The 17,594-nt window shown below is 41.3% G+C and overlaps 6 protein-coding genes across 6 annotated transcripts; 3 read left to right on the top strand and 3 right to left on the bottom strand.

Moving 5' to 3' along the window:
• The first annotated feature begins 1,681 nt into the window (after positions 1 to 1,681).
• Positions 1,682 to 3,945, top strand: EAE98_007545 (uncharacterized protein). Its single transcript, XM_038955168.1, has 8 exons — positions 1,682 to 1,974; positions 2,056 to 2,101; positions 2,159 to 2,433; positions 2,484 to 2,767; positions 2,826 to 2,887; positions 2,953 to 3,141; positions 3,271 to 3,510; positions 3,703 to 3,945. The coding sequence occupies exons 1-8, from the start codon at positions 1,894 to 1,896 to the stop codon at positions 3,876 to 3,878; spliced, it is 1,353 nt and encodes a 450-aa protein (XP_038808346.1). The 5' UTR covers positions 1,682 to 1,893; the 3' UTR covers positions 3,879 to 3,945.
• Positions 3,946 to 5,608: 1,663 nt separating this feature from the next.
• EAE98_007544 (uncharacterized protein) lies at positions 5,609 to 7,345 on the bottom strand (the record flags this gene model as incomplete). The annotated part of the gene is made up of 1 exon (XM_038955167.1): positions 5,609 to 7,345. One exon carries the CDS (start codon positions 7,343 to 7,345, stop codon positions 5,609 to 5,611), a length of 1,737 nt encoding a protein of 578 aa, XP_038808345.1.
• Positions 7,346 to 8,075: 730 nt separating this feature from the next.
• On the top strand, positions 8,076 to 8,945 carry EAE98_007543 (uncharacterized protein; the record flags this gene model as incomplete). The annotated part of the gene is made up of 1 exon (XM_038955166.1): positions 8,076 to 8,945. The coding sequence occupies one exon, from the start codon at positions 8,076 to 8,078 to the stop codon at positions 8,943 to 8,945; it is 870 nt and encodes a 289-aa protein (XP_038808344.1).
• A 1,493-nt stretch (positions 8,946 to 10,438) lies between these two features.
• Positions 10,439 to 12,240, top strand: EAE98_007542 (uncharacterized protein; the record flags this gene model as incomplete). The annotated part of the gene is made up of 4 exons (XM_038955165.1): positions 10,439 to 10,573; positions 10,699 to 11,143; positions 11,204 to 11,696; positions 11,757 to 12,240. 4 exons carry the CDS (start codon positions 10,439 to 10,441, stop codon positions 12,238 to 12,240), a joined length of 1,557 nt encoding a protein of 518 aa, XP_038808343.1.
• Positions 12,241 to 12,626: 386 nt separating this feature from the next.
• On the bottom strand, positions 12,627 to 14,086 carry EAE98_007541 (uncharacterized protein; the record flags this gene model as incomplete). The annotated part of the gene is made up of 4 exons (XM_038955164.1): positions 12,627 to 13,074; positions 13,134 to 13,660; positions 13,734 to 13,918; positions 13,996 to 14,086. The coding sequence occupies 4 exons, from the start codon at positions 14,084 to 14,086 to the stop codon at positions 12,627 to 12,629; spliced, it is 1,251 nt and encodes a 416-aa protein (XP_038808342.1).
• A 1,009-nt stretch (positions 14,087 to 15,095) lies between these two features.
• On the bottom strand, positions 15,096 to 16,934 carry EAE98_007540 (uncharacterized protein; the record flags this gene model as incomplete). Its single annotated transcript, XM_038955163.1, has 1 exon — positions 15,096 to 16,934. One exon carries the CDS (start codon positions 16,932 to 16,934, stop codon positions 15,096 to 15,098), a length of 1,839 nt encoding a protein of 612 aa, XP_038808341.1.
• Between the last annotated feature and the right edge of the window lie 660 nt (positions 16,935 to 17,594).

The following is a 17,594-nucleotide window of genomic DNA, read 5'->3' as shown; positions in this document are numbered from 1 at the left end:
GAGAAAAAACAGGCGGGATTCGATCACTTCTACGATATAATATCATTCAATTACTTTCCTCTAATATTATATAAAATAAAATTTCGAAATATCACCTAAACAATAAAGAGCTAAATATTCTTTTGATCTTTTTGAATTTATAGAAATCATTTTAAAATGATTTATTATTCAATTAAATTAGAAGATTTTAATAAAGATTTAAATTATCAAATTCCGCCTGTTTTTTCTCCTACGAATAGCCATCCCCCCAAAATTTCGAATTTTGAACCCCCTTATTTAAATTTTCAACTCTTTTTCAACTTTTATAATTTTGAAGCTTTTAAAACTTTTAAAGCTTTCTATAGATTCTAAATAGGCTTAGAATAATATTTTTAAAAAGAAAAATATAAATTTCAATAAATTTGAGTAATTTTGCTAGGGGTAGGATAAATTTACAATACTTTCACTATCTAGAGTTTATTACATAAATTTTCAATCAGTATGATGATATGATTGGTTCAAATGATAAAAATGAGAAAAAGCTCGATCGCTTTTTGGTGTGTTTTACAATACTTACGCTGTCAACCTCCGTATGTGCACCTGACCTGAGTAGTCGAGACCTTGTTATACAAGTGCATAATACATCGTATTCTCCTTTTATCCTTTTATCCTTTGATCCTTTTATTCGTTGGGCTCGGGCTCGGGCTCGGTCTCGGCGTTAAGGTTTCGGTCCCGGACATTTACCCTGGTACACCACATACACACACCACTTACACCGCTTATACCACTTACACCACTTACACCACATACACTACTCAGACATACGATGACGACGACGATATTGATCCAACACTCCGAATATTGAACACATTTGGCACACAAATGAATATTATGTGCTTGGTGGAAAGACGTGATCCGAACTTTCAATGTCTCCTTTGTCTCAGACTATTTGTTCGTTTGGTTTGCCGTCTTCAACTAGATACCTACCTGTACGATAGTTGGCCGACAGCTTTCGTTTGAGAAATAAAAGCCCCTGAAGATCTTTGACGAAAAAATACTAGGTATCAATATCAAGAGAAATAGTATATCGAACGTTTCTTCTCAAATGCCGTTTTCGACTGCCATTAACAAATACCCACTCAAGCTATCAATATATGCCAAGTAGACAACCTCAACGCGGAAATGAGAAGTCCACCCTGGCATCGAGCATTCACGGTACATACGAGCAGACCACTCCAAACAGCCATCGATGTGGGCTCTCAGCATGAGATCATGTCCGTCGAAATAAGAAATCTCCGCACCCAAGGATTTTATCGACACTATAACCAAATCTAGAGGATCAATCGCTGCAATGTACTGGTGAAATGCCTGCCCAAGGAATGTCAAACAGGATATACGCACGGTCTGTCTGTCGTTGAACCACAAATTGTTATTTATTTCATGATGTTGTCAATCTGGAAGCAACATGTCCGTAGCATCCAACCCTATCAAGCCCCAGCAATGCCATTTCCATGACATGAATGATATATTGCAGTCCAGTGCACGCAAATCGGACACTTTTGAAAACTCCGAGGCTCCAATTTTGTGATGGAAGTGTCACACTGCATCTGCCCCTTCAATCTTCATCCATTCTCGATGCCACGACCCCAGATATTTTTCTTCCGCCTTCCATTCTCCCTGTATGTGGTTGATCCTAGATGACTACTTAAAGGAGGTCTTTGGCCTGTTATTAATATCAATAACAAGATCAGTTAATTCTCCGTTAGACCAAGCGGGTCATCGTCATTCGGTAGTCTAATTTAGCTTTTGAATTAGCTTGTTCGGTCGATCTTTGCTATCCGAGCTACATATATACAACTTTACGTCCCAGAACAAAAATTTTCCTACAAAAGAATTTTATCAACAAAAGTCGAAATGAAGGTCATCGTCGTTGGCGCAGGAATTGGTGGTCTCGCGGCTGCTATTGGTCTTAGAAGAGCCGGTCATGAAGTGTTGGTAAGGAAAAAAATTTCCCCAGCTTTGAGAAGTCATATGATCTCTTTTGACATATTCTTTCAATACTAATAAATGTACAAGATTTTCGATAAATCCTCACTGTCCCATGAAGTTGGCGCGGCTATCAGTGAGCAATTTTCCCCGCCCTATCACCAAATTGTAAAAAAAAATTAATACGTTCTAGACGTTCAACCTAATGCAGCTCGAGTCGTCGCTAAATGGGGCTTCGATTTCGAAAGAGCTCGTTTAGTTGCTGCTAAATCCGTAACCGTTACTTCGGGGAATGAACTCGTTGATACCCACGTGATAGAGTGGTCGAATATGAAGGAAAAATACGGCACCAGCTCTTTCTACAGTCATAGAGTTGATTTACACACAGAACTAAAGTTGCTTGCCACAGGAGAAGAAGGAGAGGGAAAACCAGCCGTGATTTACAACAGATGTGAAGTTGTTGATTATGTATTTATGTGTCCAAACTCTTCAACAAACTATACTGAACTTTATCACAGGACACCGTAAATGGATCAGTAACTCTCGCCGATGGAACCATCAAGAAAGCAGACTTAATTGTCGGTGCTGATGGTGTTCATTCCGCAGCAGTGAAAAAAGTTGTCGGATATGAGAACCCAGCAATTCCAACAGGTATCTCGTGTTTTCGAACCTTGATGCCTGTTCAACAGATTCGAGATGATCCTGAATGTGCTTCTTTCATGGAAGAAATGGAAGGAAAGCTTCGTATGTTCATCTGGCCCAACTATGTTCATCAGAAGGTTGTTTGGTATCCCTGTCGAGGGTATGTTACACATTTACCGTTTTTGCCACTTTCTTCTCAATACTCACATTGTGTTTAGAAATGAAGTACTCAATATCGCAGTCTTTTGTGCTGATAAAGAGGATCTTGACTCCTCTCATGGTAAGTTTCATTTTCTTCAACCATTAGATCAAGTGTCTCAACAAATTAAATCGATAATTTTCTAGACTGGAATAATTGCATTCCGACTCAAGTTCTTGTGGATGAAATCAAAGAATGTCATCCTTCACTTCGGCATTTATTATCAAAGACAAAAGATGTCAGACTCTGGAAACTTCTTTTCAGAGCCCCGCTTCCTTCTTGGCATCAAGGAAATCTCGTGATTCTAGGCGATGCCGCACACCCTATGTTACCTTGTATGTATTTATCTACTGATTCTTCCTTCTTACCATTATTTCTATCCCTTTATCCGTGTCTTCGTCTCCATTCCAACGTTCAATCCCCAACCCTCAGTCACTCATACTAACAAGCCTCTCCCCCTATAGTCCAGGGCCAAGCTGGCGCTCAAGCCATAGAAGATGGTTGCGCTCTCGGCATCCTCTTTTCCAATCTCCCGGAAGGTAGCATCACAAAAGAAACCATCGCAGCCCGTCTTGCCAGTTTCCAAAAATTAAGAAGAAACCGCGCAAGCGCCATACAAATGTTTTCAAATGGGGGATATTTTCAATCGGATGCAGATAGAGAGGAAGCCAGGATATATATGGAAGAGGGTCAAACTTTACCTTGTGAGTCTTTCCAAATTTCAATTCCCTCCCACTCACCTTAAATTTTCGAGGATGTTAGCAGAATGAGGATCCCAGGATAATCAGACACAAAATCGCGAGTTTCAAGCCGTAACTAGAAATACCAACTCCGGCACATATATATATGAACGTGATAAAATAAAAGAACAAGCTAACACCATCCCGAACCAACAGTAACTCCCGAAGACTATCACGACTACTTCTATGGTCACGATGTAGCGAAAGCTGCCGAGGAGGAATTAGAGAGACTCACTCGATCGGGTGGAGCGGCATCGAATTCTGATTGGAAAAATGAGAAAATGGGAGACGTTCCGGGCAAAGCTGCTGAACTGGTTGCTGTGGGGAATTAATTTGCGTGCGTGGGGGTTATTTTTTTGGGGGGGTTTTTTTGTATATCCAGATTGTGATGGAAGAGCGAGCGAGCTAGCTAGTTGGTATAAAAGCTAGATGATGGGGCTGGTGTATACTATATACCGCAAAATTGAGGAGTTGGTAGCTTTCGTATACGAGGAATTTTCAGTGCGTGTAAATTGTTTAGAAAGGTGGAGTAAAAGGAGAGTAATGAGATGACTGCTTGTTTGAGTAGTTTTCTAAGTGATCCTACATTGAGAATATCTTTGTTGAATCAGATATTGGTTCATTCCTTTCCGCCTAAATATGTCATAACCCATCCCTTCCCCCCTACCCCTACTAAAAAACTCACAACCCAAAGAAGAAATTGCAATTCCCCTTAGAAGATTAAACACTATTTTAACCTCTCTCATTTTCTCCATCATCTCGAAGTTCAACTTCTAGTTATATCGATCGATCCACTATGTAAGTAAGATCTTACATAAATTTGATTCTTCATTCTTGGGTTCCCAGTATTAGATCTTTTGAGAATTAGAGAATTACAGTGTGCGAATCACAGTGTGCGAATCACAGTGTGCGAATCACAGTGTGCGAATCACAGTGTGCGAATCACAGTGTGCGAATCACAGTGTGCGAATCACAGTGTGTGAATAAATCATGGTTTACTTATATCAATGATTTTTGATTTTTTATAAAAAAGATAGTTAGTCATCGGTATCTACCTTTCTCTCTGAATAACACATTTTAGAATCATACCTATTTGCTCTTTCCGGTAAGTGTGCAGTCCGAGTTCAGTCCGTGTCGAGTGAAGGAAAAGGAAAGGGAAGGGAAGAGAAGGAAATGAAATTGGTTAGTGAAATGAGATGTATAGGGGGGGAGAGATGGGAGATGGGAGGTGAGAGGTTAGTGTGGGGTGGTCAAGAGAGTTGTATAGTTTGTTCGAGAGTGGGAGTATAGAGAGGGAGAGTGTGTGAGTGGATCTGTGTGTATGTATATGTATGTGAGTTCTGAATCAGTGTTTTTTTTTATTTTTGTGCTAAGGATATGGAGATATGAAAGTTAAGAAGTTGCGAGTATAAGTAGGTCGCGCAGAAACCATCATCTCACAAACCCATTTTCCACCCCTGAGATATTTTCCGCATCTATCATTTCTGGGGGAAAACTCGAATCATATGGAGTGGAGAAGTTTAGCGAGAGGGGTACTTGGGTTTGGTGGTCGTGTTCTTAGGTGGTAGTTAGAGGTGGTGTAACCCCCAACATGGATATAGAGTGACACTGCGGCGTTGAAGATAGAAGATTGGGGTAAAATCTAATTTAGGAGTATGGAAGGGAAGAGAAGAAGTAACTGAAAAATAGGAGACTTATTCGGGTTGAAAGGAGATAGATTTGGGATATTGCGTTGAAACTTTGAATACATAGCTTAGCTTTAGTTTGTTTCCTGTGTTCCAGAATATACTTTCCTTTTCAGATACGAATGTTGGTCGTGGAATGTTGAGATGTTTCTTGAAAGTGTAATTTTGAATGATTTCAGATTGCTAACCTTGAAATGGTTATAGATGTCGAGATTGCTACATCTTGTGCATGGTGGAAGAAAATATCAGTCACATAGAATGAGAACATGATGATTGAAAAGTAATTCTTAGAATTATTAAGATCCATCGCTCAAACAAACAAAGTAAATCGTATCGTAGCCCACGATGTCGTCCTACCTGGACCCTGCCAGATATATTCAATTTTCAATTAGATAACTCCTCCGATCATGACAATTGGAAGCCAAAATGATGTTACCGCTCCCATCTTTTGTGTTTTCAAATAAATCGGACTCCAAAATAACTTCGAGTACAGGCCATGTCCATAGACGACCTGTAATGCCCTCGCGAATCATCCTCGAATTTAATATTTCCCATTTTTCTTGTTCATGATCATTGATGAAATCGAGCAAATCTTCGAGAATCTCATAAGCTTCGCCGATTTGGTCCACTCTAGAGCAAACTAAATACACCTTTTTTACGGCCAAATTTTGAAAGAATGGCATGGCAAAGAAGAATTCTGTTCGGTTGAAAAAGTCCGCAGGATATGAATGCGCTGGATCTTGAGGAAAATTTGACTCCATCAACGTTTCGACGTCAATAGCAATGTTTGAAAATTGTTCATGAGGAATTTTGTCTAGAAATCCGTGTTCAACTTCTGGTGAACCGGTCTTGCGTAAAGGGTCTCCTCTCATCCACATGATATCGTTGTCCACGTTATAGTAAAATCGACGCGGAATATTACGCCCTTCTTTAAGTGGAGTAGAGATAGTATGAACCTTACTATGGTCATGTTTCGTGATTGCAATCTCACGGGATTCGCGGCAGGTTTCGAAAAGCCCATTCGGGTAACAAGGTGAAGCAGCTTGCCTTCTCCAAACATTTAGGGGGCGGCCATATTCAACTGTGACTCCTTCGTACTTGGTTTCTATTTGAATGGCGCGATAGTGCGGGATAGCGGCAAATTTCCAAATCGCGCGTCGTAATTCGAGAGGAAGATTAGGAAAGTTGTGGAATGTTTCGACGGGATTAAGAAGTCGAGTATCCAGAATTGCCTTAACAGTAGGCATCTTCCACTTCGTTAAGTTCGTGCCATCTCGTTCGTTCCTCTCTTTCAGCATCTTCTGGATCCATGCAATGATGTATGGTTGTTGGGTAATCCATTTCATTTGTTCCACCAAGTATTTTACTTCCTGGTCAACTTCATCCCGGCAGTCCCCAGAAGAGTAAACAATGTAGACTTCTTCCACCTCTGTTCTAGAGACAGCATAAAGCTCGCAAAGATTGGGGTCTTGCGGTACATTTCCCTCCCAAGGAAAAATCTTATGATGTGCTTTGATTCCCGCAAAGTCAAGGGCAACAGAGCGAAAAAGGTATGGCACCGATTCGGGAGAACATCTGTGCCAAGATGAAACTTCTAGTGTCGTTTCGAATCCTAATTCAACAACGAAGCATCTGAAAAGCGGATTTCCTCTAACCCACAGAGTGTCTAGATCTGTGTTGTAAAATAGAGGACGATCGAGGAAGCTAGAGTATTTATAATGCTTCATGGCAATCGACCGTGATTCACGACAGATTTCAAGTAACGGTGTCGGTGAACACTGTGTAGGACTCCATTCTACAATATTATCATCGTCGTCATCAGTGAGATGAATTTTTCCTTCAGCATCTCGCTCACAAATTGTTTCAATTTCAATGACCCGAGGTTTTGGGACAGCAGCAATCTCCCAAATGTTGCGTTGTATTTTGAGAGGTAGCTTGGAAAAGAAGCTAAAATTGCCAGCATCAATATCAACTTGGAATTTAAACGAGTTAGGTTGAACTAAGGCTTGAGGTTGATCGCTATTTCGGGGTTGATCTTGGGCATCGGATTGACCATGGCTATCTTGGCCATGGCTATCGGGATGATGTTTGTCTTGAGAATGAGCTTGTGACATTATGGATATTGGTTGGATTATTGATGTTGTTTTCTTGGTTTAAATGCAATCAATTTGTGAGAAAGGTTGTCTGATTGAATGTAGTGAAAGACTTCCTTGGTCTCTTTGATGAAGGACGTATCTTTCGTTATTGACGATTAAGGTTGATGCTATCTTGGCTGCATGGAATCAAAACCTTGATAGAATCTAATAGTCTTGTGTTGATGTAAGAGTGGTGATTGACAAGAGGATTGTTACAAAAGTAGGTTGTTTATTTGTGTATTAACCAAGGGGGTGATTTAGTGTTACAGTACCGAGTCATTGGAACCAGGTAAGTTCTGACTGTATCGCTTCCTCACCAGTCATCACATCTCTCTGAAGTACAGCCTTGCTCTCATGGCTTGAAGTATTTTTAAATGAAAGTTTTGTATTCATATTTTCTTTCAATCACCAATCCCAAGGCAAATTGGGATTTATCCAGAGTTCAATCAATAACAATCTTGCAATGTCCTTACCTCAAAAATCACAGAAAGATATTTGAGATTCACTACAAATAAGTCAACGGTTTGTGACAGGTGAATATTTCTAGTAGTTCAATCATACGGTTACAACTTTTCTAAATAAGTCTTGAAGCAGAAAAGCTGAAAGACTTCAGAATAGCCACAAGTTTCCTTAAAAAACAATCTTTTTGACTACCTTCAAGACAATCTAAAAGTCAATTGATAGACGTGTCAATTGACCAACGCTCAACATGCCTTTTAAGTTCTCGAAAATACACCTCTATGCCCTTGAATCCGCGAAGATTACAGCTTGTGTCATATGTGGTGTAGTTTGTTGCATCCCAGTAGCATCATTCTGGAGCGGCAGATATCTGAGCCTAATAGCCCACTCTGGAATCAAATCTCGCATCAGAGAAGCGAAGTCCCGGAAAATTGTCAAAAGCTCTCCTCCCAAAAGCTTCCGCGCCTTCAAATTGTTCAAGTTTCTACCCAAAGAACTACAATTAGCCATCTGGAAGTACGCACTCGATGATATCAAGCCTCGAACCGTTAAACTCAAATTATATTGGTGGCAATACAAAGTAAATCGGCCTGAAGTTCGAGAATTTCTAGGTTCTATCCTTACTGCACGACATGAATACAAAGCCAATATTCCGACTTTGCTTCATATCTGTCATGATTCACGAGAAATCGCCCAAAAGAGATACAAGCTTAGCTTTGGAAAATTACTGCAAGGACGACCTGTGTACTTTGATATCGAACAGGATACTCTTTGGGTTGTGGGACGGGACCACTGTCAAGATTTTCCACTTCGATTGTTGAGTATGGACGGCTTTCGAAACTTGATTGTCACACCTTCACCTGGCAACATTGACCTTATTTCTTATGCTACATCGACTGAACCACTACAACAGTGGCTCGATCGACTGGCTGCAGCCTCAAGTGTGGTCAATATACGAATTCAGATCGTGCTCGAGGAGGTGGATAGATTAGAGTACAGTGCGGGCAATACGAGAGCTGAGCGATTATGCGAGAAAGTGCGAAGTCTTGGCATAAAGAATTTTCTCCCTACTGTAGAAGTAGTCCGTAGAGAAAGATTGGATTTTAGCGGCAGATTTTAGTAAGTGCACTATTCTCCCAAAGACGTACACCATCACTGACAAACAATTGTCATAGACAGAAGCAGATATCATGTACTAAGTAGCAATTCTCACATGAAGAGATATCTGAAACGGAGTTGCCAATGAATGGAGAGATATATGAATCAAATCGCAATGGTTTTTTACTTGACTAGTCAGGTGCATGGCTATCTCAAGATGTATGATTCCACGGGGTAGCGTTCCTTTATTTGCCTCTCCACGTACATTTTTCCATAAATAAACAGAGATTACTCCATAATCTTGCAATCCCAGTGCATGCCAAACATTAAAAATATATAGTGACTTATTGTCGAGGGTCGTCATGAAGAATCTGACCTATGTTCTGGATAGCTAGGGACTTTTGAACTGCAACTTTTCAATTCCTCAAAACCACGATAAGTATCTGGCTTATTGAACAGTTTAGAATGGCCATGGGCTTGAGGAAATCGTGGCTAATATCTCCATCAATGAGAGTGTGATAATGTGGTGTGGAATGTCACTGTTGATCTTTGAGAGAGTTTTCAAGATCCTAATGATTTGAGTGCAGGAGTAAAAGTTGTACCATGTGAGGAAGATATCCAGTATGGAATTTGACGTAAAAATAGAAGATGTGAGATCAGAGCAACACGAGTGATGTTGATGAAGATTGATGTGTCGGAATTTCGGGGATTGGTCACATGTGGCTTACTAATTAGCTCGACCACACGGTGATTACATAATAAAAATAGGCTTGAGGCCTTGTTTTCGAGGCAGGGGCATTCCGAAGGTTCACCGTAGGAGATAAACGTTCCCCCCGATCCCTGATTGGCCGAAAAAAATTCGATCATTAGTAAGCCACAACACCAAAAAGATCAATATGAATCTAATACGAATCTAATTAAAAACGTTTTATCGACGAAGAGGGTTTGAATGTGAGATAAGACAAACCCCTTTGATATCGCTGCAAAATATATTGGGTAGCCCGCTCTGCGGGTAGATCAAAGATATATATCATCCAGAGATAATCATACCAAGTTTCAATGTATCTGGCGTATATCTAGCCACTCGTAATTCTGATGTGCTGGGGGGAAAAAGCCATAAGCCTTAAAAGCTTGAGGCGTATCTTATGGCTGCTTGGCCATCACACGTGGTGTAGATTGGAAAGCGGTGTCAAGTGCTGAGAGCTTTAAGTTTTTCGGATTGATGTCTGCAAATCAGACTCATCCTCTGGTCAGCGTTTTTTACCAAGATATCTCTTCTTGTGTTTTGCAGGGGGATCTAGATTGCTTTGCAATTCAAGTAAGCATTGGGAGCGATCGACACACGAAGTTGTTGTGGAGAATCCTTGCAAACGGATAATAAAAGCATGTAAGGGCGTTAACTTTTGTCAGGGAGCGGGAAGTCTCCTCAACTTAAATACCGAGATTTTAAGCATAAGATCTCCGATGTTTCCGGCTGGAAGGTGTTTGATACTTCAAGCTTCTCCTTTCATCAGAATGTTGTCCATCACATTTGTCCTGCCCCTATTATATGCTCTCTCCGTTGCTACAAACGCAGATGATGCGAATGCTACCATTAACTCGGCTGTTGCCAGTGTTACAAAATCTCCAACTACAAATGTGAACATTTGCGTAAGTATCTCTGTTTGGATTTAGCAGCTCCACGGCTTTGTCTGATCGCTGATAAATATGAGATCACTCAAATTATCTTGCCTGCTCTCATACTCTGATTAGAAATTGCCAACCTCATTATATAGTGCAAAGCTCTCCAATTGGCATTGGGTTCGAAAGTTTCGGACCCAAGTTCATCAGCGTACAGTACATTTTTGAACAATTTCTATTCCCATCAAGAATCACAACTGTCTCCAGGTTGTATTGTATCACCAACATCCACAATAGACGTCTCAATTTCAGTCGGTATTCTGTCTATTCTGGGAAAACTTGCCAATTGGAGTCCGTCATGTCAATTCGCTATCAAATCCGGGGGCCATGCACCAGGCGTAAGCCAGGCCAACATCAATCAAGGAGTAACGATAAATTTGAGTCCTCTTAATCTCATAGATGTTAGCACCGACCAGTCTGTGGTATCGGTGGGTCCAGGAGCAAAATGGGGAGAAGTTTATCTCAAGTTAGATGCTTTACAACTTGCTGTTCCTGGTGGACGAGTCAACTCAGTTGGCGTTGGAGGATTGACCGTTGGAGGTGAGTTTAGCTAACCACTTTCTTTACGTTTCCAATCAATCAACCAACTCACCTACACAGGTGGAATATCCTATTTCTCTCCCAGGAAAGGATTCACATGTGACAATGTCAAGAACTTCGAAATAGTCCTTGCAAGCGGTAAAATTGTCAACGCAAATGCAAATCAGAATCCAGATTTGTATCTGGCTTTGAAAGGCGGCTCCAATAATTTAGGTGTAGTTACCCGAATCGATTTCTATGCTTTTCAACAAGGCAAGTTGTGGTGCGGTAATATTTTGTATCCAGCAACTACCGCGGACCAACAGATCAACGCTTTGGCAGATTTCAGCAGCAACCTAGCTTATGATGAGTATGCTTCTTTGATCACGAGTTTTGCATTTCAACCTAGCATTGGCTCCGTGGTTGTGAATAACATTGTATATACTAAGCCTTTCGCAAATCCGGTAGTATACCAGCCCTTCACGGCAATTCAGCCTCAATACTCCAACACTTTGAGAATTACAAATTTAACCGACATTGGAAGCGAAACAGGAGGCACATTTAATCAATTACGGTTTGTCTTTCAGCAAACTTCTGGCTTTTTCCTGACGAGCTTGTTTTAACATCTTCACAGAACATTATTCATAACAACAACATTCAAAGCCAGTAAGCAAATGATAAATGCAACTTACAGCACCTGGAACGCCGCTCTTCCCTCCATTCAATCACTCTCCAATATTACCTGGTCACTATCATTTGAACCAGTTCCCGTTAATATTCCCGCGAAATCAGCTTCTGCGGGTGGAAATGTCCTTGGTGTAACTCCCGCGGATGGTCCACTAATTGTTGCTCTTCTTACTGCAACATGGGGCAATATCGCCGATGATACTGTTGTTGATAATACTGCCAAAAACATGTTCGACACGATTGATGCGTATGCCAAGACATCTGGATTCTACAACGACTGGCAGTATCTGAACTATGCGGCGAACTGGCAAGATCCGATTGATGGGTATGGAGCGGTGAATAAGGCGAAGCTTCAAGCTGCAAGTAAGAAGCATGATCCGCTAGGTATTTTTCAGAAGGGGGCTACGGGAGGGTTTAAACTCTTTGTTTAATTGAAAGGCTTGCTGTGATCCTATCTCGGGTGTCGCGGGAAATCAAAAATATCTTGGGTATTTGACTTTCTTGAGTTTTTGGCACTCGATTCAAATGCTACTGATAAAAATCACTCATCAATACGAGGAGGTTCTGTCGACAATCTGTGTATCATGAAATCACATTCTAAATGTACTACATTTTTCATGGCAATCACCGTATAGAAATTTCATACGGCCAAATAATACAATTACTTCTCAAAGTATCACCATGCACATCGTGAATGATCAAGGGAGAGAAGCATAAAACCGTGCATTATGCCATTGAGAGGCAGGTACATAAGTTTTATCTTTTCATCTGTAGGTTTTAGACAATTCATCTCTTCATTTCAAACAGAAGAATAATCTTACTGCACACCCTTATTTGGCAACGTAAGATATTCCCCCGAAGAAAGACAGCTCTCATCATCAATATTCACTCTATACTTCTCCACGAACTCTTTCACTTTCTCCACAGGCAATCCCTCCAATCTATACCCATTTACACCCGTTCTCCCATTTCTTCCTGCAATAATCGAATTCAAAATCGCTTCTTCAGTAGCTTCACTTGCGGCTCGGAAGAGTGTCTCGATACTTTCATTTCGGATGACTTTAATATCGTTGATTTCGATCTTTGAGAGTCCGTTGACTTGTGGTGTACCGACCGTCTCGTTAGGTCTGTTGCCGGTCGAGAGAGCGAGGATTATATCCCCGGAGTGATTGCGGCCAACGCCATGGCCACCGACTTGGGAAAGTCCTACAGCGCAATGACGAGCAACGCGGTTGAGCTGATGAGGAAGAAGTGGTGCATCGGTACTATTGTTATGTAAGTACGACTCATATACATCATACTATTACTGTAGAAGAAAACCCACATCAAAATAATGATGATACTGCCCTCCCCAATCTTCCCGTTTTTTTCACTCGCCCTCTCCTTCTCCTCCAACTCCTTACTCTCTTTCAACAACAACCTTCCAATCGGTACACCACCAACTATAAAATCTCTCAAATGTCCATAATTACTCTGCACCAACACACCCACCGTAAATTTCTTCTCCCCCTCCCCACTCTCCCAAGGCACCTCTCCAAAAACCCTCGAACTCGTCCCCGTCCCACCCGGAAACAAATGACAAGTCATACCAGCTCCCCCTCCATACTGACCTTCCTGAACTTCTCCCTGCGTCATCGCATTCTCAAACGCAGGTTTTACTTCTTCGAGAGTTAATGGCGATTTATACACATCGTTGAGGATGAAATCGGCGGTTTCGCCTACAATGGGTGTACCGTAATTATGAGAGACTTCTTCAATGGGAGATTCTTTTTTGGCGGCGAGATCCAGAACGCGCTGCCAGAGAGCTTGGTAGACGGTTCCTAGGGAGAGGGAATTGGTTATTGCGATTGGCTGTTGGTGTATTAGATTATTTGTTCGAACATCTTTGATTTTTTCCATTGGCTGGGATAAAAAAGAGTCTTACGGTATTAGAATATCCCCAATCTTTGATCTGGTAGTTTCCGCTTAATTCCCCGTTTCCGTTAAGCGTGTGTAACCCCGCATAACAGGGAATAGTGATATCATCAGGATGGCGGGGGAAAATAACAGTAACGCCTTTACGGGCATCGTCGCCATCATTTCCGACGGTATTCTGACCGACATAGACTCCTAATTAAGGTTAGAATATTTTGCTCTACTTAAAAATGGGTGATATTCTCGTGACATGAGGTTTGAGGGTAACGGACCTGGAACATCGAGGATGGAGTTTTTGGGTCCTGGCGGGAGTTGCCCGGGAACATATCCGATGTCTTTACTTGTAAGACGTGTGGTCGACATGTTTTTTGAATAGAGGGTAAGTGTGCTTGGGAGTTTGGTGGTTTGGGCATATACAGAGATAGATCAAGTATTAGTGTGATATTTATAGAAATAGAACTGGGTGGATATATATTTCAATGTTCACCAAAATTGGATCGCGGGGTAATCCTATGACAGTGACTCACGCCGTAAAATCATTGGTGCTAGTGTTGCAGGTATAAATGATTCTTATACCAAAGTTTCTATCGTATCCCGAACGGTGCTTCGTTCATGCCGAATCTAATTGGCTTGATGATATGATCCGAGCCGGGATAAGCAATTTATTTGTGGATCGCGTCTAATTAGGAAGGTAATTTTTTTTGGAAGTCCAAGACTGCGTAACATGGTTCGGAGGCATTGATACCAATATCGCAATTCCTCGATAAAGGAATAGGATAGTGTAATACTATGTACAGCCCCTAAATTTAGCGAAATTGGCGTTCGGTCGCAAGAACTCCGGAGTATTCACGAAACTTCAAAAAGTGATTCATCAAGTCTAAGCAGTCAGCATTATATTTCCTTGGATTTCCGTCTTCTTTTTCATGTTGATAGGACTCTAGGTACTTTTCAAGATAACTAACGCTCATGATGCATAAGGTAAACTGCGTATCGAACCTTGATTGAACATTTAACAGACCCACAATTTATTGAGAGGCGAGAAAACCAGGCAGGGAATTTACCGGAATATTCATCGAAAATGCCACTCCTCAAATTGTATGCGGATTAATATATATGAGAAAGGAGGACCATCTAGTAGACGGAAGGATATACAATTATAGCAAAGCCAGAATAGAATTTTGATTTCAGAAAAGGTGACTCGAAGTATTCGAGTGGCTGGATGACGTGCATCAATCCTAGATGCCACAGGTGATTAGCATAGGTCGTAGAAAGGGAGATGATTTTCTTTGTGACTTGAAAAATAAGTTTCTATGTACAAAATCTAAATAAATAACCATAAAAACACTCATGAAGATTCATGAGCTATAACTATTCAACTAATGCCGTCCTCCGACCTGAGTTTCTTGTACTCTTGTCTATGTATTTCTTCTATTTGCTCGCGCGTTCGACCATCTTTCCATGACATATCTTTTGCGTCTGGAGGTGATGGCAAGTTTGTATCTTCATTTGACGGCCTCGGGTATCCGTATTTCGTGTTGACGTATGGCGAGAGTAGTTGTGAGTTCGAATTTTGTTGCTGTTGAGAGTAATTAGGGTTATTGTTGAATAGATCTGGATAACTATTCCTTGGCCTCACTTCATTGCTATTTGCGTGAGGGTAAGATTGTGATTGCGATTGGCTAGTAATAGGATCTAGGAAGTCTCGATGACTCCTTTCCTGAGTCATAATTCTGCGGTCGCTAGATCGAGGCCGTGCAGGAGATTTCTGACGGCCATGATCTGACTGATATAAAGACGGAGGCAAAGATGGTTTTCCTGGGCTTTTATTTAAAGGCGTTTGAGGTGTACGAGGGGTGCGAGGCGAGCGTCCATGAAGTTTTCTATGTGGAGATTTACTAGAGGACCTTCCTCCGTCCTTACTTGGCGACTGAATCGTTATTGACGGTCGTGTATGAGGAGCGGTCTTTGCTAAATTATCGCGATTTGACTTGGTTTGAGGCTTACTTGGAATAAGCGGCTGGGAAGGTTTTGGTTTACGTCGTCGCGGATGTATAGATGGGTCACTGTCGGAAACATCATCTGATAGTTTATGTGCACGTGACTTAGACGGAGGTCGTTCACCGGCGCCTGAAGGTGATACAGCAGAATTGTGTTGCTGATGCACTCGGCGCGGACGTGTAGATATAGATGTATCACTTTCGGATCCATGATTTGATGGCTTTGGTCCTTTTGATTTAGATAGAGCTCGTCGACCGGTGTTTGGAAGGGAAATGGCAGAATCACGTGGTCCATCTACCTTGTGAGATTCATGACTTTTTGTGCCGCTATGTTCACTCGGTTTCGATCGTTCCACACTGTTGTTCTTTAGCGATCGCAGCACCTTACTAAATTCGAAATGATAATCTTTCTGCCATTTTTTAATCAAGTATCGCGGTGTGATGGTGCCCTTCTTCGATTTGGACCGTGCGCCTTCCAACTGTTCATTGATGTAACTTTCAATATCTTCCACTATTCTACTCAACTTGGAATTGTATAGATCAGGTTTCGACTCCCAACCGCGAAGACGATCAATGCGCTGACATATCCGATAATCCCGTGGGGGTCCTCGTATTATCATGACTTTCTTATTCGTCTTGTAGACCGGGTCATCTTTAGCAATTTCTTTAAACATTCTTTTTTGGACATCTTCATCCAAATCATAAGGAGACCACAAAAAATCTGGGTGCCACTTCCTTTCCTTGCATGCAATTTGTAGTAGTTCTGAATTCAATTTGCCCCAGACCTTCTCAGGGTTACAAATGAATCTAATTTGAGAGCTGGATCTTGGTTCTGTCAAATTCTGGTTAATGTCGAGTAGACCTTGAAGGATAATGATATCGATTTTAACGTGGCGACTAGGGGGGTTTTCTTTATTCCAGTCATAGATGTGTTTTTCGATGTATTTGATTTGCTTCTCGATCGAATAAGGTGTTTTATGTACGTGATGGGGCTGGCCGGAGTTTTCATTTCGATGTTCAATTTTGCGTGGTGAGTGAACTTTTCTTGCATTTTGCGGATCCTGTGGATGACCTCTTGAAGATCCATTATTCGTCACTTCACTCTGGTAGCTTGTGTCAGTCTTGTTGCTCTTCGATGATTTTTGTGTGTGACTGGTATGGTTCTCATGGCGGGAACCCTTTATTTTGCGTAAGACAAAGTCCAGAAACCCCATACCGAGATGTGAGAGCTATTCCAAGTTAGTGTATCGCGGTTCATGCGATCGTTAAGTCATAAGGCAGTAAAATATTACCTCGATCTACTTAAGACGAAAACACGTCATGATTCCCGTATGGGAACAGAAGAATCCTTTTTACCAGTGAAACAAAGAGAAGAATCAAAAGAAATGAAAGAAAACTGGGCCAAGGAGTTGGATTAGTACTTTTAACCTCAACTTATGCAACTAGAATAAATCGCCCTAGAAAAGAAAACAGGACTTGGAAAGTCTTGCCAGGAGATAGAAAAAAGAATGTTGTAAGTATAGAACAAGCTGTACAAACCTTGAAATCAAACGAAAGTTGATGTTGGAAAATGTTAGGAATCCAACAGAGAGAATCCTTCGTTGTATTAATATTTGACTGCGGAAAGAACTGCTGGAGATCAAGACCAGGCCTTCATGACCGCCACCCTAAACGAGAAAAACTTCTTGCATAAAGACCTGCAAGACGACCATGGCAAAGAGAGTCCGAAGGCAATAACGAATGATGATGTATATTGTTAAAGGTTAAGGCAGGCTGTGGCCAACATGGCCGGCCACCACTATACACCGCCGTATCCGTGTTCGATAGTTTGGCGTCTCAAATACTTTCCGAATAGAACAAATTAGGCGCCCTGG

The sequence above is a fragment of the Botrytis deweyae genome (assembly GCF_014898535.1).
Source record: "Botrytis deweyae strain B1 chromosome Unknown BDEW_018, whole genome shotgun sequence".
Classification (NCBI taxonomy): Eukaryota; Fungi; Ascomycota; class Leotiomycetes; order Helotiales; family Sclerotiniaceae; genus Botrytis; species Botrytis deweyae.
Note: the sequence above shows the minus strand (reverse complement) of the source record. Positions and strands in the feature narration are given on the sequence as shown.

What these genes read in the sequence shown, in the direction of transcription:
- EAE98_007545 (XM_038955168.1), top strand. Translation starts at nt 1,894, where the DNA reads ATGAAGGTCATCGTCGTTGGCGCAGGAATTGGTGGTCTCGCGGCTGCT. An exon ending in GGATCTTGACTCCTCTCATG is followed by an intron (nt 2,888 to 2,952) that starts GTAAGTTTCATT and finishes ATAATTTTCTAG; the next exon opens with ACTGGAATAATTGCATTCCG. An exon ending in AGAGGGTCAAACTTTACCTT is followed by an intron (nt 3,511 to 3,702) that starts GTGAGTCTTTCC and finishes CCGAACCAACAG; the next exon opens with TAACTCCCGAAGACTATCAC.